The following is a 22,614-nucleotide window of genomic DNA, read 5'->3' on the forward strand; positions in this document are numbered from 1 at the left end:
GAAGTAGAAGCCTGTGGGGTTCCTTCTAGTTAGAGTTTGTATTCACAGCCAGATTTATCTGACTTTAAATCCCATATCCTTTATACAGAATTTTTGATTTCCGTGAGAGAGCTAGGTTCCAGTTTTCAACCTTCCTGTTGTTTGGGCAAGTAATTTGCTTTCTCTTTGCTGCTTTGCTTTCTCTGTTGGTAAACTATGCATCCTGTTTACATCGCTCTACTAAAAGTTTAGTGTTTTAAAATACTTTGAGAGTTTAAAAGGTTATTACAAGATTTCAGCAGTTTATTGAGATAGTGTATATTGAAAGCACTTTTTAAACCATGAAGCATTGTACAAATGGAAGGTATTATTTTAGTTGAATTATCTTATTTATGGATAAGAAAAAAGTGATAAAGATATTAAGTGATTGCTTAGAGTATTAAACATGTTTTCATACATGAGCTTTCTTACCCAATTTAAGCTATTAAAATAGAATTAATATATTTTTTGCTCAGTAGTCCATCATTGGAATTGGAAAGCATTTAGTGAATGAACAGGTTACCTTTTTTTTTTTCTTCTGTAGATTCCTGCAAGCTGGACAAATCCCTCAGGCAAATATCATATTGGCATAAAAAATGGCTATGACTTCTATCCCAAGGCTCTCAAGGAAAGGATACAGGTAATGTATAATCCAGTACCAATGACTTGTTGTATTCTTCTGACTTGTCTTCTTCCTCAGATTTTATTCCTACTAAAGAAAAAGAAATATTTCATAAAATTTCATTAACTCTTAGGTTTTTTGGGAGGGTTGATTGCTTTTAAACAATGACTGCTTAAAGATTCCACTCAATGGAATGTCATGCATTTAAAGTCGTAATTCTTAATCTTGGTTATATAGATAAGCTTGGGGAATCTGTGAATACACTGAAGTTATATTCAGATTTTTGTGTTTTTCTGGGTGATGGGATATAGCTTTCACTGGATTTTCAAGAACATTTTTACTTGAGAAAGGCTTAAGACAGTTGATTCAAAGTCCAGACCACCTTTTCATTTCTGTTCCTGTAGTTTCTGTGATATGTCTCGCCCCTGTTTGTTTTTGTTTATTGGTTTAACTAGCCTTCTTGCTCCCAGTTAATAATCATGTAGCATTAAGTGTTAATCAGACCTAAAACTGCTATAGTATAAGAACACCAGTGTGCCATTAGAAATATGAATTGTTGGTTGTTGTTTTTCTATTTTTTTGGGAGACAGGGTCTTGCTCTGTCACCCAGGCCAGAATGCAGCAGCATGATCACAGCTAACCACTGCCTCACCCACCCAGGGTATCTTCCCATGTAGCTAGGACTACAGGCACACACCACGACACCCATCTAATTTTTGTATTTTTTGTAGAGATAGGGTTTTGCCATGTTGCCAAGGCTGGTCTCAAACTCTTGGGCTCAAGTGATCCACCTGCCTCATTCTTCCACACTATAAGTGTGAGCCATTGCATGACTGCATTTTTATACAGTATATTAAATTTAATCTGTGTCGATAAGATAGAATTTAATATGCAAATATAGTGTGGTTAAGTTAAAGCGAACCATTCCTTTAGCTGCATTGAGAGACACTATGAATTAAAGACACTGGAGATAAAGGTTAAAACCGATTTCAGTAACATAGAACCTTATCAAGTCAAAGGGGATGAAAAAAAATAGAGAGGGAGGAAATTGAGGAAGCCTGCATTGTCTGTTAAAATGCAGCTGTAGTCTTACTCTAGTCCTCTGCTTACACTTGGCTTATGGCATTTCCCAATTTTGTATGGGCCCAGAATACCATTTTCTTACTTTTAATGACTAGGAATTTAGTCAGTTTTCTGATATAATAGTAGATATTCTAGGAGAAGGGAAGGTTTTAAATTGAGGGGAATATGATACGTAAGAATACACCTGGATGTGTCTTGGTAAACTTCTCTTAAAACCTACATGCAATTAATTGACTAACCAGTTTTTGATAAGTGATCCATGGCTTTTTCTACTTCATTGGAAACTTTTTTTTTTTTGAGACAGAGTCTTACTCTGTCACCCAGGCTGAGTGCAGTGGCTCAATCTCAGCTCACTGCAACTTCTACCTTCCGGGTTCAAGTGATTCTCGTGCCTCTGCCTCCCAAGAAGCTGGGATTATGGGCACCTGCCACCATGCCTGCCTACCTTTTGTATTTTTAGTAGAGATGGGGTTTCACAATGTTGGCTAGGCTGGTCTCAAACTCCTGACCTCAGGTGATCTGCCCACCTCAGCCTCCCAAAGTGCTGGGATTACAGGCATGAGCCATCGCACCCAGCCAGAAACGATTTTATAAAACCTCTGTATGAGAATTGTGTAGCACCACAGCTGTCACAACAAAGTCCACATATAAATGCTTGTCTAGGTTTACCTGAATATTTCAGTCTAATTGTAAAATAATTTTTCTGTCCTTGCAGAAAGAACGGAAGGAAAAAATCTGGGACCCTGTTCACAGAGTGGCCCTTGCAGAAGCCTGCAGAAAACAGGAAGAATTTGATGTTGCCAACAATGGCTCTTCTCAAGTTGGTGCTAGTCGCTTTCATTTAAACATTACTCTAGAACCATATTCCCATAGAGTTTTTAGAGAACTGATAACTGTTTTTTTGCAAGTTTTCTTTTTTCACAAATTTTCTTTTAGGTTGGTTAATTTTACTAATTTTTCCTTTATTATTTATCCTAAAGTCAATGTACATATGTATGAATTTTTAAAACTTAACATAATGGTAAAAGTACATAAATTGTGTTTAGTTATGAATTCTCCCATGAAAGCTGCCCCTGGGAATTTCTCTTGTGCCCCTTCCTCATCTCTGCTACCTTCCTCCTTCCCAAAGACAGCCACCCTCTTGACTTCTATCTAACACTGCAGATGATTTTGCCTGTTTGGACTTTTGTAAAATGAAACCATATAGTATGTATTATTTTATTTGAATTATATTCACAACATTAAATTACGATATTCATCCATGCTGTGGGGTATTCATTTTCATTATGATATTCACACAATTTGGATATACCACGGTTTACCCATATCTGCTTTGTTTTCCATTTTTTACTATTAAGAATAATGGTATTTTAAACATTCGCGTGTGCTTAAAATGCTTATGCGTTTTAAACATTTGGTAGGTCATACAGTGGTTGTAACAATTTGTATTTCCACAAGAAGTCTATGAAAGTTCCCATTGTTTAACCATTAAATTTTTTTGAATTAATTTATAAGATGAAAACAATGTCTTGGTTTATTAAGGAAATATGTGCTAGTTGCAGCATCTTTGGACATCACAAGTGTGAGAAGCCTTCATCATGCCACCCCCAGGGATGATCACCACAGCTTGGTGTCTGTCCTTCTAAGTTGTTCTTTTAATGCATGCGTGTTCCTTTTCTTAATCAAAAATCGGATTGTGTCAGTGATTCTCAGCCCTGATCACATGAAGATCTTTAAAAACTGCCAGTACTTGTGTTCTATAGAAGAATGAACTTAAAACCCTGTGGAGGAGATAGGCATTTTTGAAGTTCCTCAGTAGCTTTCATTAACACGAACCTTGAGCTGGGAACCACTGGTCTATGTGTACCTGTAGACAAATTTAACTTTTATTTACTTAATCTATGTATACCATCTATTTTAAACACCTGTATACTTTTCTGTTAAATCGGAATTTTTACTTTTTCAACTTCATTGCTAGGTACAGTAAATGTAGTATTTCAGGTGTTATGTATATACAGCTAACTATGAAAGAGGGTTCTGAATTTCTTTATCCATTTTATGACATTTTGTTTACCAAAAATGCCTATTTGATTGGCTGTTTCTTTTGAGGAGGAGTAAATGTTAAATATATTGAATCAATTAAAATGAAACAAAACAAGATTTTTGGAATATGTGAAAATCAAATTTTTATTCACTAGGACATTTTAGGTGAATATAGAGTATATTATTTTAAAAACTTGGGTTTAAGCATATGAAATTGCCATTTTTGTAGATCAAAAATAGTTAGATAGCAGCAGATCGCATGATTCAATCTAATGTATTCTATACATGTTGTTACTTTTTTAGAAAGAGTTTTCAAAATATTTTTCACTTAATGTTTTAGACCTCATGGTCCTTGTTTCAAAACATGGGAAGGTATAGTCTTTGGTTCCCATATACTGATTTGTGAAACTGATACTGATGAACTGATTATTTCTAAATTACCTGAATTATTTTAAAAGTAATCAAGGTTCCTGGGCTTTATCCCCTAATAATTCTGATGTACTAAGTGGGATAAGACATGGCATCTATCTTTGTGATAGCCTTTACGTGATTGTGATTTGCAGTGAAATTTAGTGATCATTGGCCAAGATAAGAATTTGCTACCCTACTAGTTTCTGGTGTGACAGCCACAGAAGATTATCATAAGAACAAAAACTTGCTCAGGATTGCACAGCTAAGTTGCTGAATTGAGAGTTGAATCCATATTTCTTCCCTCTAGGTTAATACTAATTCCACGCTATAGAAGGCAAATGGATTTTAAGCAATATTAAGTGCTCTTGATCAGAGACAGCTACCTTTTTCAGTAAATTGCCAAATAGTAAATATTTTTAGTACTCTTTTATGACTACTCAACACTCCCCTTGTATCAAGAAAGTATAAGCAATATGTGACTGAACGAGGAAGGCCATGTTCCAGTAAAGCTTCATTTACACAACTATGTCACAGGCTATATTTGGCCCATGCACCAAGATTTGTCAACTCCTGCTGGATCTTAATATAGTAACATAGTGAGTCTAGAGGTATTATTCATCTCAGTTTCAGTATTTACATGCCTTTCTATTTCCCAGATTATTTCTGTTTAAGCCAGTCATTTTCCTAATTATTTGAGTACCTAACTTATTTGTTTATATATATACTCTAGGTTAGAGACATGTTTTGGAGAGGTAACACATGCTAGTGCCAGTTGTTGTCTAGTTTGTACATAATCTAATATAAAGCACTTGCTTTTATTCATGACCACAGAGCTAAAATAAGGTTTCAATTACCTCCATTAAATGTTTCTATTTAACATAGCAAATTCTAAAAGAGCTAAGATGATTCATGGGTTTTATTATTTATTTGAGTTCTTAAGAAATAAATTTGAGATAGAAAAAGGTTCTGATATAAAAATCTAAAAGTCAATAGATAACCTATTTTGTAGCAGTTTTATTTTAGAGTTGCTCTTGAAAGTGAGTTAGACAGATTACAAATATGTTACAAACATGTTACAGATTGCAGATTACAAATATGTTACAAACACAGTGTCTTTACCAAAGCAGGCCTAGAGAGTGATTGAATGAGATTGAGTACAGTAACTGTTTTTAAAATCTTTACTATGTTATTAGATATCTGCTTCATTGAATTGAATGACAAGTTGCATAGATGGAACAAAATTTTGTTACATTTTTTTCAGGGTAAAAGAATTTTACTATTGATCAACATTGTATCTTTGGTTGTATCCTAATACAACTTTCAGAAGGCCAGAATGTACTTATGTTAGTCAATTTTCCGATTTACTAGGCAAGTAAGCTAATCAAGGAAGAGCTTCAGAGTCAAGTGGAATTGCTAAATTCTTTCGAGAAGAAATACAGTGATCCTGGCCCCGTATATGACTGCTTGGTATGGCATGATGGCGAAGTCTGGAGGTAAACTTTATGTATTTTGTAGATCTTCATTTACAAGTGTTTTCTTATCAACTCTGAAAAACATTAAATGCTCAGCGCTGCACAGAGTTTTGGTTATGTGATGGTATCACTCAGCAAAACTATTTGAGGGCCAGATTGTCTTCTGTGTAGTTTTGGATAAGCCCCTTGAACTTCTGGTTATTATATTTGACCCTAAAGCTGACTTTTATCTGATTTTAAATAAACTTATTTCACAAATAACTTATTAATATGTTGACCGTCCATCTATTTGGAAATGCTTTTAAGTCTGTTTCCTCATTTGTTAATTGAGATAGTAGTACTTACAGGGCTTTGTGAAAATTGAATGTGATGTTTCTAGATGTACTAAGCAGGCAATCAATGTGTGCCATTATTGCTACTGCTGTTTCTGTTACTAAAACTACTACTGCTAGTATTATGACTTACACCAAATTACTCATGATGGACATTTTTCAGGTTTTTTTACACTGCATATGTGCTTCTTGGAGTTGGTTAGGCTGCCTTCTTGAGTTACTATCTGCATGAAAACAGGAAGACATTGTTAATACAGATATTTAGCCATATGTGTGCTTTAGGACTTCTGCAAAAAAAAAAACCAGGGACCATATCTTAAAACTTGTAGTCAAGAATTACTTGTAGTCTGTGTCCCTGGTTATATGCAAAGAATTGCTTTATAAGATGAGGCAGATACAGATCATGCCATGACTATTTCATCACTGCTTTCACAATTGTTCACCTTCACAATGCACCCTTCTTAAAGGAGCAGTCTCCTCCCACGTGTACAGGTACTAACTCATCTTTAATCAGATCAGTGGGTATATAAAATGTTCAGTTGAATAAGAAATCTCTGCTGAATTTGGGGATGATGTTAATAAAATATCTGCACATAACTCTTTCAGTCTAGATGATGTTAAATATTAATGTACTTTTGTGTGTATTCATATGTTTTGTTGTGTGCACATGCATACACATTTTGAAAAATTCTTTTCCAGACGCTTTATACAGAATACTAAATCTTGATACATCCACCATGTGGGGTAACATGATATAGTCACACTCAGTAATAAGCCTTAGGTGCGTTTTAGTGTGGGAAAGGAGGCAAGGTTAAATTCAAGGAAAATACTAAATACAAAAATGAGTATATGTGGGAAAGTGTATACCACAAAAGGACTTAAAGAAATACCAAAATATTAGCAGGAATTGAGTAGTGAGGCAATAGGTGGTTTCATTTAAAGTGTTTGCTCTAGGTTCTAAAAACACTGCAGATTACTTTGTCCTAGGAAAAGGAATTCGGAGTCCGTTGTCCAAGGTGCCAGTGTATGTTTCCACAAGGTTTCCTTGGTCTTCAAGGTAGTTGATAAAGTGACTTACTTGCAGCAGTTTGTTGACAACTATTCTAAGGGTTTTGTTTGGAACTTCTGAGCTAGAAATGAAATTTAACATTGCATGAAATAAAATCTGAAATCTCAGAGTAACATTTTAGGGCATTTTATTATAATAAATGAAAAATATAGCATGATTATACTTGCAGGTGGTACTAGAAATAATTTGACTTTTTTGCATAATATAGTATATCCTGTAGGGCTTTGATCTCAGAGTTAGATCCAAAATTTCTTGAAGAGAATCTCGAAGATCCCAACGTACGTAAGGTTAATCCAGCTCTGTCTGCAGATGTTCTCACTTCACATTTAAAAAATGCAAGCCATTTCTGAAGGGGTTAAAGTGACCTATCCTTTAAGTGCCTTGGGTGTTTTGTTTTGTTTGATGAAGAATGTTCAGTCTGTGCTCTCCCTGCCACATTTCTGCTAATTGTTAAGCACGTATCTCTGCACTTAACGGGTGGCCTCAGATGACTCTGCTCTGAGCATCTGTCAGGACGCAAAACCTCAGACTCACTGTCACTCCAAATGGAGCAAAAACTGATTGAGAGAAACAGTGTTTACAGAGGATTACATAAAGGAGAAGCTATTAAATGATTTCTTTACAGTGGATTTTGACCTTGCTTATGTCATGTTTCCTTTTAGATTCTTGATGAAAGCTGTAGATTCTTTCCATAGAAAATTGAGAGATGTGTGAAAAGGTCAAGAAATATATAAAACAAAGGCCTTCCTCATCATCCTCCCCACTCACATGTACTCTGTTCTGTGTATGAGCCTCATTTTCATATTTTTTCCTCTATTCTGAGTACTTGAATTCACCCAACCAGACCTTCAGAAAGTTATAACCTTGCACTGCATTCATACTTGTCCTCTGTCGAGTTATTTAGGGAAGTCAATAATAATTTATGTTTTTATGTGATGGTTATATTGTTGAGTCAGTCCAATGGTGGTGGTTATAAGAAACTGACCTGTGAATGTGTCACTGTATTTGCTGTGAGAGTGTTGTTAAAGATGATGATTTCATTAATTCTTTCATCATGTGGCAGATATTTATTGAGTACCTTCTCTGTACCAGGTTGACACTATAGAAGCTACTCCATGGACTCTAGACTCCATGGAAGCAAGTATTGGGAAGATCTGAACCAGTCTAGGAAGCATCAAGAAAGATTTCCCAGAATTATTAATAACATCTTAAATTGAGACTTGAAGGATCATCATAGTTAACTAAGCAGAGAGAGTAGAAAGGGTGGCAAAGGCTTAGGGGAAAGATCCAGAGGATGTGGGAGGAACTGTGAGACATTTGGTGTGGCTACAGAAGGTATGATGGGAGCAGGAGGTGAGGAAGGTGAGTAGAGTTATTATGAGGGGCCTTTTCTGGAATTTCAATGTGAAGAGCCATTGGAAGACATGGAAGATTTTTTAGCATGAGTGAAAGGTGGAGGCAGAGCAGGCCATCATCAGCTCATCAGGCAACAGAGGTAAGGAAGAGACAGTGGAAATAGGCAGGCATGTTATGGACATGGGACTGCGTGGTTAGATGGGCTGGGAGAAAGGCAGAGGAGGGCTTCGTAGATGACTTCCAGGATGGATGCTGGCCGATTGCATACATTTTGGAGACAAGTGTGCTACTTTCTGTAGCATATGGAAGATTTGGTGACATGCATTTTACCAACTAATTTTAAGCCTGATTCTGTTTAATATGTGACTTGTTTGCTCTTGCTTTATTTTCCCCATAAGTGTTTAGCATTTTATACCTTGGTATATTCTGTTATTTGAAATGACATCAGTCATATTAGGGTATGCATAAAAACAAATTTTTAGGAATCCTTTTTTCCAAAGTGTTGTAATTTGTTAATGAAACATGCTTCAGTATATTAGGAACGTGCTTTGTAAATACTAAATGAAATAGGCTTCCATTAATTTACTTGGCAATTTTGACTGACATGCATATCTTGTTAAAACAGTTCTTACAGCTAAAACATACTTACAGCTAAAAACATAATATTGAACTTTTAATAATGTTCATTTCATTTATGACTTTTTGAATGTTAAGTATTTTATTTTAATCCGGCTGTCTTTTAAGGTGTTTGGAATATAATTTAAAAACTAAAATGTTAGTAAAATGGGAAAAGAACATGAAGGAAGACAACTATAAAATAATGTAGAAAATGCTTTTTGTGAGAAATAAATATAAGTCTGTTGTAACTATAGGACTGAAGCTCAGTAAAATTCACCTAGTTTCAAAGAGCTTGTGTGAGCTGTTAGATTCTTGAAGCCATCACTAAAAGCAGCAGGAAGTTAGACCTAGGCCGTGTGTCTGAACTATCCTAAACTGCTCTAAAACTCTAAGCCAGGTTTTAGCTCTAATTCTCAAAAGGTCAGGTGGTTTCAACCTAGAGTTTTATGAAGGACAGTATTTTTAAAGCACTTTCTGCATGATTTAAGGACTGGTTCCTATCAGCTGTGTTACCTAATCTTTACTGCTGACTCTGAAACGGCCTAGATTGGTTCTAGATTGGTCCTAGGCAGTCGTTGTATTTGTTATGGTAGAAGTAGTAGTGTAGTAAGACAACAGAGAGACTATGTTACGTGATTTTTAGAAAGGTAAGAAAATCAATAAATGTTACTGTCTTCATTTCTTTTTAATTAACAGAGCCTGCATTGATTCTAATGAAGATGGGGACTTGAGTAAATCTACTGTATTGAGGAACTACAAAGAAGCCCAAGAATATGGCTCTTTTGGCACAGCTGAGATGTTGAATTACTCCGTTAATATATATGATGATGGAAACCTGCTCTCCATTGTGACCAGTGGAGGTATTCAATTTCACATTGACCAATAAGATATAGATTTATGAGGCGATAAAGTAGTACATGGCTATAGCCCACAGCAACCTTCTATAGAATTTTAAGTTAGAGATCCCAGCTAAAGGTCTAAGTCTGGTATCATAAATGTGATTCAGTTCACCTGCACGATGTTGTTTCTTAAGGTTATAACCATGTAGGATCCAGTCCAAGAATATAAGCATGGTCCAACATCAGAAAACGCATCGGTGGTAGGCTGGGTGTGGTGGCTCATGCCTGTAATCCCAGCATGTGAGGCCAAGGCAGGTGGATCGCCTGAGGTCGAGAGTTCGAGACCAGCCTGACCAACATGGAGAAACCCCATCTCTACTGAAAAAACACATAATTAGCTGGATGCGATGGCACATGCCTGTAATCCTAGCTACTCAAGAGACTGAGGCAAGAGAATTGCTTGAACCCAGGAGAGGCAGAGGTTGTGGTGAGCCAAGATTGTGCCATTGTGCTCCAGCCTGGGCAACAAGAGCAAAATTCAATCTCAAAAAAAAAAAAAAAAAAAAGAAATCCATCAGTAGAATTATTATGAACAGTAATTTCTTTTTGTAACCTTAAGTCTTGACAAATTCACCTGTGAGTACAGAGAATCAAATAAAAGGATGCTCACTACGGCGTTCTGTGTGATTTCAAAGAAGTTAGAAACTAAATACCTATTAACAAAGAAACAGATTTTTTTAAACAACTCCGTGTTACTCCTATTATAAAATACAGTCATCCTTTGGTATCTGGGGGGATTGGTTCTGGAGTCTCCCTCAGATGCTCAAGTACATGATGTAAAATGACGTAGTGTTTATGTATAACCTACACACGTGCTCCCCCATCTACTTTCAGTCATCTCTAGATGCCTTCTAGTACCTTACACTATGTAAGTGCTGTATAAATAGTTGTTGTACTACAATTCTGTATTATTTATATTTTTGATCTGCATCTGGTTGAATTCCATCTGGTTGGTGCAGAACCTGTGGATACAGAGGGCTGAATGTATTATATAGTGATCAAAATGCTATGTATATAAACCCCTAATACAAAATAATAATTAAAAAAACATATATTGATGGTAAAACATGTAAAACTCTAAAACATGCCAAATAGTACTATGCAGTGTTTATGCATATGCGTGTTTGTATGGTGAAAATATTAAATATATAGATGGAATGATTACACACACCAGCTCCAGTATGGTGGCTACTTCTGGGGGAAGTTCTCCCTCCGTGGGTGGGGGGAAAAAGGAGAATAAAGTGGGATGACTTCTTTAACTCTTTAACGCCCTCATCCTGCCTCCCAGTTTATTGAGATATAGCTTAAGTACAGTAAACTTCACATACATACATATATGTCATTTGATAAGCTTTTATGTAAATATATAAGTACACCCAGGAAACCACCACAATGAAGATAATGAACGTACTCATCACCCCCAAAAGTGTGCTTTCTTTATTATCCAGCCTCTCTCCACCCACATCCCAGGGAGCTACTGATCTGTTTTCTGTCACTCCAAATTATTTCCTACTTTCCAGAATTTTATGTAAGTGGAATAAAAAATAAGGTTTTCTTCCTTTTTTTCTTTCTTTCACTCAGCATAATGATTTTGAGATTCATTCATGTTGCAATTATAAAGTTGGCTCCTTATTTCTGAGTAATAGTTCTTTATACAGATACACACACCACAGTTTGTTTATCCTGCCTACCACTGATGGACATTTAGATTGTTTTGGCATTTGTGTACAAGTGTGTGGTCATATATTTTTATTTATCTTGGGGCTGATAGCTGCGAGAACCAGTTGGAGATGGTAAATATGTACTCAACTTTTTCTTTTCTTTTTTTTTTTTTTTGTGAGACAGTCTTACTCTGTCGCCCATGCTGGAGTGCAGTGGCACGATCTCGGCTCACTGCAGCCTACGCCTCCTGGGTTCAGGCAATTCTCCTGCCTTAGCCTCTGGAGTAGCTGGGATTACAGGCACGCACCACCACGCCCGGCTAATTTTTATATTTTTAGTAGAGACAGTGTTTCACCATGTTTGCCAGGTTGGTCTTGAACTCCTGACCTCGTGATCCACCCACCTCGGCCTCCCAAAGTGCCACCCCAGCCACTTAACCTTTTAAGAAACTTCAAGCCATTATCTAAAGGGGCTGTACCCTTTTCACTTCCACCACGGTGTATGAGAATTCCAGGTGTTCTGTATCCTCAGTAACACTTGCTGTGGTCATTCTTAATAGTGGTCATTCTAACTGATAGACAGTGTTTTGGAGGAAAAGGTCACATTAAAATCATGCTTTCCCAATTTTATTTGGGGAAAAAAATGAGAAAGCCAGAATTGGCAACATTGGGTGCGTGTTTTCTTGCATGACAGCAGCTGGCTAGAGAAGAGGAGTCTCAGCATTGCCACAGACCCTGTAGAAAGCCACAAAGAGATGCCTGCCTACTTCTCCTGGAGCTCCAATTCACTAGAGTCCCCAAACACTAAGGTCCAGGGCCAGTTGTCATTTATTACTGTGCTGGTGTTGTTTTTCTGACAGTAGTGGCATATTTCTCTATATTCATGTCTTTTAAGAAACAATTTTTTAAAAGTCTTATAAAAATAGTTTTTTGTTTTAGTATTGCTTTATATATAACATGTACAAAAACATATACAAATCACAAGTTGTACAACTCTTTGAATTACCATAAAGTGAATCCTTCGTTATAACCATGACTCAGGTCATGAAATAAAACATGAAACCCATCATACCCCTTCCTAATCAGTAACCTACCCTCCCACCTCCTACAGTTAATTACTATCCTGATCTCCATTGCCACGTTAGTTCCAACCATATGATATTGCTGTTTTTATGATCCGAAATGATAAAATGGTGGCAGTTTCACATGGTTCAGCCTTTTTCATTTATATGAAAGTTAATTCAATATATATCCATTTTTGTATGTGACTTCTTTAGTTCAGCCTTATTTTTGTGAGCTTTATCTCATAGTACATAGTAGTAGTTTATATTATTTGCTGTATAATTCTCACTTCTATGAATTGATATACCATGTAACCATTTACTATTAATGGATCTTGAGGTTATTAATAGATTTTGAATTTTACAAACAGTGCTGCCATGAACATTTTTGTGGGTGTCTTAGATGCATTTGCACAAATTTTGTATTGTATGTAGCTAGAGGTAAGATGGCTGGCTTGTAGGCTGTGACAGTGTTCAGCTTTCTCTCCGGCCAGCAGTGTATGATACGTACTTCCATCCACACTTGGTTTTGTCACCTTTAACATTTTGGCAATTCCAAAAGGGATGTGGAAGCATCTTTTTGTGGCTTTAATTTGTGTTTCCTAGATGACAAATGAAATTAAACATCTTTTCATGTGTTTATTTGCCATTTAGGTATCTTCTTTTATAAAATGCTTTTTCAAATGTTTGAAAGGGGGAGATTCTCTTTTTTTTTTCTTTTGAATTTGAAAGATTTTTATATATTCTGGATATAAGCTCTTTGTCAGCTACATATGTTACAAATACTTTTCCTTTGTGACTTGAGTTTTTGCTCTCAATGAACACAATAGCAGAGTAATGTGTAGTATTTTTATCATGATTAATAATATGCAAATTGAATTGAATGAATTTTCAGTCTATGAGTATGTTTTGTCATTTCCCGACCTTTGTGCCTCTAGGAGCTCATGGGACACATGTAGCTAGTATAGCTGCTGGACACTTTCCAGAAGAACCTGAACGGAACGGGGTAGCTCCTGGTGCTCAAATTCTTTCTATCAAGATCGGTGATACAAGACTAAGCACAATGGAAACAGGCACAGGCCTCATAAGAGCTGTGAGTGTTCGTGAGTTGTTGATTCAGAAGATTAATGATTAATGATTTTGCATATTTTTAGGTTTATAAATGCTCCCGCTTTACCAAGAATACCTTGAACTATATAGTATACAGGACTTTAACAAAGCAAAAATATTTACCAATTTGTTTTTAAATTATTAAACATTATCAGGATAGTTATTTGGCCTAGACTTTGTGGAAAAAATTACTTACTTTATACTTGTCATTTTTAGCAAATCTCCTAACAAGCAATTTTGAGCCTCTTAGCCAGCCTGCTCCATCAGCCTAAGAGAAGTTTAAAACCTCAACTAATATGCTGAACTTCATTTTAACATGGGAAAGTATATTTAACTTTAGTGATTTTTTTTTTTAACCTAGGAAGGACCATTCCATTCCCTCTACCGCTCTCCCCTTCTAACCCCACTCTTTTCTGGAAATGCTAGTTTTATGTTTTATTTACTACTCACTGTATTATGTGTCTCCTCCTACCTTTTTGTGTTTGTTTATGTGCTTATATGTCCAGGTATATGGTGATATGCCTGAAGGTAATTATAAATGAGAATATGATTGGCTAAGAAACTATAGGATTATATATACCCTTATTTTACTGGCTAATCTGTTTCTATAAATTGCTGCCTAAATTAGACTCTTATCTTTTTAATAGATGATAGAAGTTATAAATCATAAGTGTGATCTTGTCAACTACAGTTACGGAGAAGCAACTCACTGGCCAAATTCTGGGTGAGTGTCCCTTGACAGTTAGCTCTAGAACCTTAGACAGTGCAGAGCATTAGATGTTTCTCATAAATGGATTGAATGTCACAGTGGAAAAAAGAACAGTTGCAGTGGTTAGATGGTAACTGTGTGTCTCTTAGGCCTCGGGCCCTCATTCCTATGGTCACATTCATTGCACCATGCCTGAAGTCTCGATTCTGACATTCCTGTGCTGTCCTTTTTGGCTGTTCCTTGGTTAGGTCTCCCTCACAGTTTTTCTGAGATGTGCAACCCAAAACTCTGCTGGTGTTTTCTCACTGTCAGATGTACCGCATCCTCACTTCTTTTCCCAGGCAGTTTAGATCTGACAGTGTGCTTATCATTGTAATGACTAGTTCCACAATCACTCTGAAGCTATCCTCAGTTGTACCTACATACCTGACAGACCCTCAGACTTGCCGAAACCTTGCTGTTCTCCTTAGTGACTTGCATCTCATCTGCAAAACTTACTGTTGGTTGTGTGTATTCACCAACTCATTCAGTTTTCACATCTCCTGAATCCATTCTAGTGTGTCTAGAATGCACCCCAACTCCCCTCCTTCCTCGTTGCCTTCACTGTCTTTTGCTACTGAATCCAGAGTCATGGCCTTGACCGTATATATTGTGCCTTTTTTCTTCATAGTAATAGCTATTTGAAACTACCTTGAGTATTTAATTACTTATTGATCATCTCTTTCACATTCCCATCACCAAGCTGTCATCTGGTTTTTGAGGCTCTTTATTTAAAGTCCTACAAAATGGGAATTTTATCAAGCTTGGCTCTAGTTTTCTGTTACCACATAACTTAATTTTATCAAATACCTGGTTCCAGGTTTCTTGGGAGACATCACTTTACTGCCCTTATAACATGCACCCTATTATCATCAGTCTTCGTTCTTCCCTCTTCTCTCACTTCATTATCTTCCTTACCTAAGTGTATTTCTTTCTCTACTTTAACTTTCATTGTCTTGAAGTCCTCTTTTGCTAATATTCTTTCCTGTCTCAGATATTGACACTTAACAACTCTGAAGGGTCCTTTGCATGGCCCTGAACCTTTTTAATGTTAACTTCATTTTCTTCATGGTCTAATTTCATCTCCTTAATGTCAGTAAATTTTTCTTGTTTGCTATTAGGCTCTAAGCAGATTTCTTACACTTTAAAATCTTGCTCTTAAGTTCTTCCTAGTGCCTTAGTTACCTTTGCCAGAAAAGATACTAGTTCTTTTGGGCAAACAGTTTCTACTCATAGTAGTATGTACAAATCTTCTGAGATATGTCCTCAGCAATATGTTAAGTGGGGGATGGAAATAGAACCACCTGATGCCCCAGTCACTACTAATATTTTATTACTTCATAGTATATTTTCCCATATATTTTGTTTTGCATCTAGCACTTTTCCCACATTTAATTCGGCTTTATAACTGCTTCCCTTCCCTAACGCCCAAATACGGTGTATCACTTAGAATGGCTGCATCATGTTTCACTGAGGGTGGATGCACCACAATTTATGTAACTGTATATTTAAACAAGGTTTTAGGACTTTATACACTTTGGGAATAGAGGCTGATTATATGTTCAAAGGAATTCTGTCTTTTTCAGGAGAATTTGTGAAGTAATTAATGAAGCAGTATGGAAGCATAACATAATTTATGTTTCAAGTGCTGGAAATAATGGTCCGTGTCTGTCTACGGTTGGTTGTCCAGGTGGAACTACATCGAGTGTGATAGGTTAGTTTCCTGTTTTAGAAACAAGCAAACAAAAAACAATAGTTAATCAAATGTGACCTTTATTGCTACTACATGTAAGACACTGTACACCTTAAGTGTGTCCTCAGGAAACCTACAGTCTAGTAGCGGAATCAGCACATCTAGAATTGAATGTAATTTAAAGTGGACTGAAATAAGTGGTTTCATAGAAATACAGATGCATGCTTTTAGGTGCATTAGCATATTTAATCTGTAAAATAATCCTGGGAGATAGGTATTTATATCCAAAAGCAAAGTTCTTAGTAGAATGTCTAGTACATAGTATACTTTCCTTGTTTCCTTATTCAATTTTATTCTTCCATTTTTATAAGAGAGGGGACTGGTGTTGAGTGATTAGACAGTTTACTCAAGTAAACAGTGGATTTAGATTCAGGATCTACCTTTGTTTTCTTAATGATGAAATCTATCCCACAGGTGTTGGTGCTTATGTTTCTCCTGATATGATGGTTGCTGAGTATTCACTGAGAGAGAAATTACCTGCAAATCAATATACTTGGTCTTCTAGAGGACCTAGGTAGGTGCAAGTATTGCATGGGACCATTACGTTTATTTGGTTAAACTTTAAATGCTTGAGAAGGGCAGAGTTATAGATAAGTTTGCTAGTTTTTTTCTGTGGATTTTACTTTTCTCGGTATTTTCATTTTGATTAACAATCTCATCTCTGGGACAGATAATTAAAAGAAGTGATATCATTTCATTGTTAAATGGAGAACATCCCTACTCTGAGTATAAATTCTTATTCTGATATTTATAATCCTTCATTTATGAGAGTCTAAAGAAAAAGTAGGGACTTGGATATCTTTAAATAATAGTGATAGCCTTGTGTTAAATAATTTTTGATACTTGAACTTTGGTGAAACAAAAGCCCTAAGCTTTTGTAAAGCATCACAGTTATGGGGCCTGCATACCTGTGGCTCATGTTTTTGAAGTTATAACTTACTTTGAGCAATTTTAAGTGAGATCCATAAGTAAACAAATTCTGATTGAGAAATGAAGTTTTTCTCTTTTGGTTCCCTGAAGCCCTCTGAGCTATATTTATCTAATTCTGGGAACAGGTTTTTCCCAAGAGGTGTATGAAGTCCTAATTTAAGTAATTCTTCATTATAACATCAATGAATGCCTGCACCTTCTGAAAAATAAAGTCTATTTTCATTTATCTCTATCTCTTTGGAGTTAATTTATAAAGAGAATAAATAGACTTTGAATTCAGTTCAGCAAATACCTTAGTGCCTACAGTGGGCAAGACATAAATGAACAGTTTGTGATCTGAGTTTCAAATGCCATTTTACGATGATGGGACTCCAGAGGTGGGAGCAATCATGTGAACCCTTCATGGAGGAGATGGTATTGGAGTTGGCCTTTAAGGATGGATAGGATGTTGAGAGACAGAAGAAAGGATTTCTATATGCCAAGAATAACATAAACCCAAAGATGAGCAGGTTTTAGTGTAAACTTTTTGAGGAAATAACTAGTAATTGAGTATGTTTGAAGAAAAGATTAGTGGGGAATATTGGAAGATAAGATTAGAAAAGTTGATTGTGATCAGGTCAGATGTGATCATGTTCACTTCGTTGAGTTATGGATATCTTCCTCATTTTCTCTAGGTAATTTTCTCTTTAAAAAATAAACTTATCTTAGTAGCTTATTATAAAATGTCATTGAAAACAGCCAGGCTGTGGACATCCACATGGATCAGAAAGCTTTGCTTTGCACTGTCATTGTGGAATGCCCCTGCCAGCCTAGCTAAAGACTCTCAGAAAGAGTGACTAAGGATAAAAGCCAAAAGTCAGCAAAGCTTGATGTGTTTCATGTTCATTTAATAAAAGTGCAAAATTATTAAACTTATTTTCTTCTAATACAGATTTTGGAATTTTAAGTTTTATCTTACTGTCAATGTAAAAACAAAGTATTAGAAAATGTTTAAACCAGCTTTTGCCGATGTTCGCCATAAAGCATTGAAAGAATTGTTTTAAGGAAACACCAAGGAGTTCATGATTTATGGGGGAAGCTTGGATTAAAGTAGATGTTGATTCACAAACCATATGTTCTAATGATTGAATTTCTTTCATTTTTCACGATAAACATGAAATATTAGAAATAATTTGGTTTAATTGTTACATTAGATGATACAAAATCTAAAACATTGACTAATGGTCACTGAACAGAGCATGTTCTGTAACCTTTGAAAAACACTGCCTCTGCATTGACTGAGGCACACAGCATCTACTGACTTCCCGGTATTTGAACATGTGGCATATCTTAAAGATGTATCACCAGATGTCTGGGCTGGGCAGGTGGCTTACACCTGTAATCCCATCACTGAGATAAGACACTGTACACCTTTTTTTGAGACTGTGTCTCAAAAAAAAGATGTATATTACCAGTGTCTGAGGAAACAGGTCGTGAAGTTTTATCATATATTGTAATTGAGAAAAAAAATTATTATTGGCTTTTTTTTAATTTTAAGGAAACATTTGTTTCATGAGACTTTTTTTTTTCCAAGACAGAGTCTCGTTCTGTCACCCATGCTGGAGTGCAGTGGTGCGATACCTGCTCACTGCAACCTCTGCCTCCCGGGTTCAAACAGTTCTCCTGCCTCAGCCTCCTTAGTAGCTGGGATTACAGGCCCCCGCCACCATGCCCAGCTAATTTTTGTATTTTTAGTAGAGACGGGGTTTCACCATGTTGGCCAGGATGGTCTCAAATTCCTGACTGTGTGAACCACCTGCCTCGGCCTCCCAAAGTGCCAGGATTACAGGTGTGAGCCAGCACTCCTAGCCGAGACTCATCTTTGGAATACGTCTAGAAATGCTTTATCATTTACCACTTTAACAGGCTACTGGAAAATCAATAAAGAGCAATAAGTAGTCGGAATTTATGACTCTTTTCCCTTCTTTTTTCCAATGCTATCAAATATCCAGTACTCATTTTGAACACCATTAGGCAACATAGTGCAAACAAGAAGGTAAAAACTCACCCTGAACCTTGTTATCTGTGACATGTACGGGTGACATTTTGGGGAACATCCTTTTAGTCATTCTCCCGTGCATCAGTAGGAGATGACAGTCTTCAGGCACTTTTGTGGCCTTTGTCATTCAGTATTACACTGTGAACATCTTTACAGGTCAACAGAAAATCACCTTATAATGATTGTTTAAGATATTTCCTGAAAGAGGTGCTGTCAGCCCATTTTAGGAGGAGCATATTGCTTTCAGTTCTCTATAAAAATGCAAAGCAAAATTTCCCTAGTATTTCTAGCCAAGAATAAAAATAGTTCACTCATTTTGGGGGAGAATGGTATAAGGAGAGTCTGGCACCCTCTGTGAGGAATGTATGGCCACTTTGCCAGGGAGGTGGAAGTAGTGTGCCATTCTGTGCCATTCCATCTTTACTTGGGGCAGAGGACAGAGCTTTGTTGGATGATAATGTGCTCATGAACTCTAACGGCTTTAACTCATCAGACTTTGATTGGTTGAAGCCCTCAGCTGGGCAGTCCTGTTAGACTTGAGCTGTCCAGTATGGCAGCCGTCAGGGATACAAGGTTAGTCTGTGTTAACATGTGCTGTAAGTATAAAATGTACACCAGATTTCAAAGACTTGGTACCAAAAAAAATGTAAACTAATTTTTCTTTTTTTCTATTAAGTACATGTTGAAATGCTAACATTTTTGCTATGTCTAGTTAAACATATTAAAATTAATTACATTAGTGCCTTGTTAGCTTTTTTTAAGTGTGGCTTATAGAAAATGGTAATTTACCTATATGGCCTATGTTATATTTCTATTGTACAGTGTTGTATTAGACCTTAAACAAAGGGAAAGCGTCTTATTACAGATAAGAGAGAATGACATTCATGGAAGATTCAGAACAGTGACATTTATTTTCTCTCTCTAAATGTACCTGACACTCTGGCCTGTCACACATGCCCAGATACGTACATCCACAGAGTGATTTCTGTACGCATATGAGGAAAAAATAAATGCTGCCTTTGGGAAAATAAATGGCTGTGCTGGGCTTTTCCCATTGATTCTTCATAATAATATCTTTGTCATTATTTGTCATGAGTGCAGTTAGTATATAGTGTTACACTGTTGGGTTTAGCCAGTGGCTGTCTTAAAAATGCCCATGTATGTTCAGCTTTCACCATTTTAAGCAAACCTCAATGGCTTTCCGTTTAGTGCTGACGGGGCCCTTGGTGTGAGTATCAGTGCACCAGGAGGAGCCATTGCTTCTGTTCCTAACTGGACATTGAGAGGGACACAGCTAATGAATGGAACATCTATGTCTTCCCCCAACGCATGTGGAGGCATTGCCCTGATCCTTTCAGGTAAGCATGTACCTTATTGCTCTTATATTATTGCACACTGATATTTTTGTTTTCTGAACTTCTTGTGGTAAGAACATGTGGTAAAATTGATAATTCCCTGGGCACAAAGTAGATTTAAGGTAACTAATAACTTATGTGATAATGATAATTTGAATGTGCATTTATTCATTCAGCAGTGTATTTGTTGGCTGTCTGCTATTCACGTCTATCAAGCAATATTTCAGCTCCGGGGCTAAATTAGTGAACAAAGCATCAAAAATACCTGCCTATGTGGAGTTTATATCATAACTGGGAGTGGAGTTTATATCATAGTTAGGAGAAACAGACTTTGAACAAAATAAAAAACTGTTGATATTGCATAGTTGATGGATGCTGTGAGCAAAATGAGGTAGAAAGAGAAGTAGGGATTTCTAGAGTGGTGCACGAGATTAAATAGAGTGGCATTGAGTTCAGCCAGGACTCACACTTCGGGTGGCCAGACTGCTATGAAGTTCCACATCAGAAACATCCCTCTGTAAGTTACCTCTCCTCTGCCTCCTTTCTTCATCCCTTTTCTGACCCACACCGCAGTCTCTTCTGCCCACCACATCTCCTCAGCATGGCCCGTCCACTGGTGCCAGAGCGCTACCAGGATAAGCCTGTGATGATTGATGCGCCACTGTCAGTGCTACGTCCTTTTCTAGATTGAGCCCACACTCTTAGGATGGATCTTGACATGACTCGACCCTCATTTCTATTGTGTTCAGTGTCGCCAAGTATGTCAAGGCTTCTTGGCCTCCATCTTTGGGTGTACAGCACTCTGCCTGGAAGTCCTTTCTGCTTCACTGTGGCCTTGCAGACTCCTGTGCATTCTCTAAGAAGTGGCATCTGTCAGTTCCTCTGGAGCTTCATCTTTTTTGGATTCTCACTGACAAAACTGGTCACTTCCTTGATTTGCTGTTATAACATCATAGTGTTTCCATGCTTGTGTTGTTTCTGATAATATCATAAATATTTATGTTTGATGAGCTCTGGAGAGGACAAGAATGATACACCACTCACCTGATCAATTGGTAGCCTCCATATTCTTTCCATAAAACACTGATTCCCAACTTGCCTGCACCCTAGAATCATCTGAGAGGTGTTTAATAAATAGTAAGCTCTGGGACAATCCTTAGAGATTCTGATTTAATTGGTCTGTCATGAGACCTCAGCAGATTTTTGCTTGAGTTCCCCTGGGGTTTGTAACATACAACTGGGTTGAATACCATAGTCAGTAGCCAACTTGTTTGACCCAGCAGTGTTTTAAAGAAAACGTCATTCACATGCCTTTAGGTATCTGCTTTGTACATTTATACTGTGCTGCAAAACCTGCATTAATGCCACTGCATAATGAGCACACAGTGATTTTTGTGGAATGAAGCCTTCGTATGATGCAAGCAGTTTGAGTCAGACTGTTTAGTTCAGGTCTCCAAAAAAGATTTTAAAATGAGTGTTAAAACACAAGACATTAAAACCAGAGAGTCTACAGGTGATCCTACTGGTGGGAAGCTAAGGTTTCAGATAGTGAGTACTACGCTACTTGTTTTTGTTTCTTAATTTTAGGTCTGAAAGCTAATAACGTTGACTACACAGTTCATTCAGTCAGAAGAGCTTTAGAAAACACTGCCGTGAAGGCCGACAATATAGAAGTATTTGCTCAAGGACATGGTATTATTCAGGTATTGTTGCCTATATAAAAAAATGGATTGTAAAGCTTCATTAAGATAATATCTTCAATATTACTGGATAGTATTTTGTTTTATAAGAGTAATTTAGTATATATGAGTTATGAATTATAAGGCCATAGTAGAGCTAAGCAAAAAGGATACAAAACTGAATTTTGTAGTTAAGACAAATGTGTTACACTAAGATAGAGAAATACAATAGATAGAGGCCATGTAGAGGTTAGAAATTCAAAGCAAACAAATCAAGGGCAAAGACTGGCCAATCATAATGGCATAGGGATTAGTTCCTAAATTTGGTCACTTGAGAATAACAGTGTGAATAGAGT

The 22,614-nt window shown here is 36.7% G+C and overlaps 1 protein-coding gene across 6 annotated transcripts in view; it reads left to right on the top strand.

The window, feature by feature from the left end:
- Window positions 1-22,614, top strand: part of TPP2 (tripeptidyl peptidase 2) — a 79,601-nt gene that overhangs the window by 16,883 nt on the left and 40,104 nt on the right. For all 6 annotated transcript variants that reach the window (XR_013518845.1, XR_013518847.1, XM_008998238.5 and 3 more), the window contains exons 3-12: window positions 563-658; window positions 2,439-2,543; window positions 5,546-5,670; window positions 9,721-9,884; window positions 13,584-13,738; window positions 14,403-14,479; window positions 16,090-16,217; window positions 16,671-16,770; window positions 20,434-20,582; window positions 22,167-22,282. Coding sequence is in view for 4 of the 6 variants with exons in the window: in XM_008998238.5 (XP_008996486.4) it covers window positions 563-658; window positions 2,439-2,543; window positions 5,546-5,670; window positions 9,721-9,884; window positions 13,584-13,738; window positions 14,403-14,479; window positions 16,090-16,217; window positions 16,671-16,770; window positions 20,434-20,582; window positions 22,167-22,282 (1,215 nt within the window). In the remaining 2 variants the exon portion in view is untranslated. The remainder of the gene's footprint in view (window positions 1-562; window positions 659-2,438; window positions 2,544-5,545; window positions 5,671-9,720; window positions 9,885-13,583; window positions 13,739-14,402; window positions 14,480-16,089; window positions 16,218-16,670; window positions 16,771-20,433; window positions 20,583-22,166; window positions 22,283-22,614) is intronic.

The sequence above is a fragment of the Callithrix jacchus genome, chromosome 1, assembly GCF_049354715.1.
Source record: "Callithrix jacchus isolate 240 chromosome 1, calJac240_pri, whole genome shotgun sequence".
In the NCBI taxonomy this organism is placed as follows: Eukaryota; Metazoa; Chordata; class Mammalia; order Primates; family Cebidae; genus Callithrix; species Callithrix jacchus.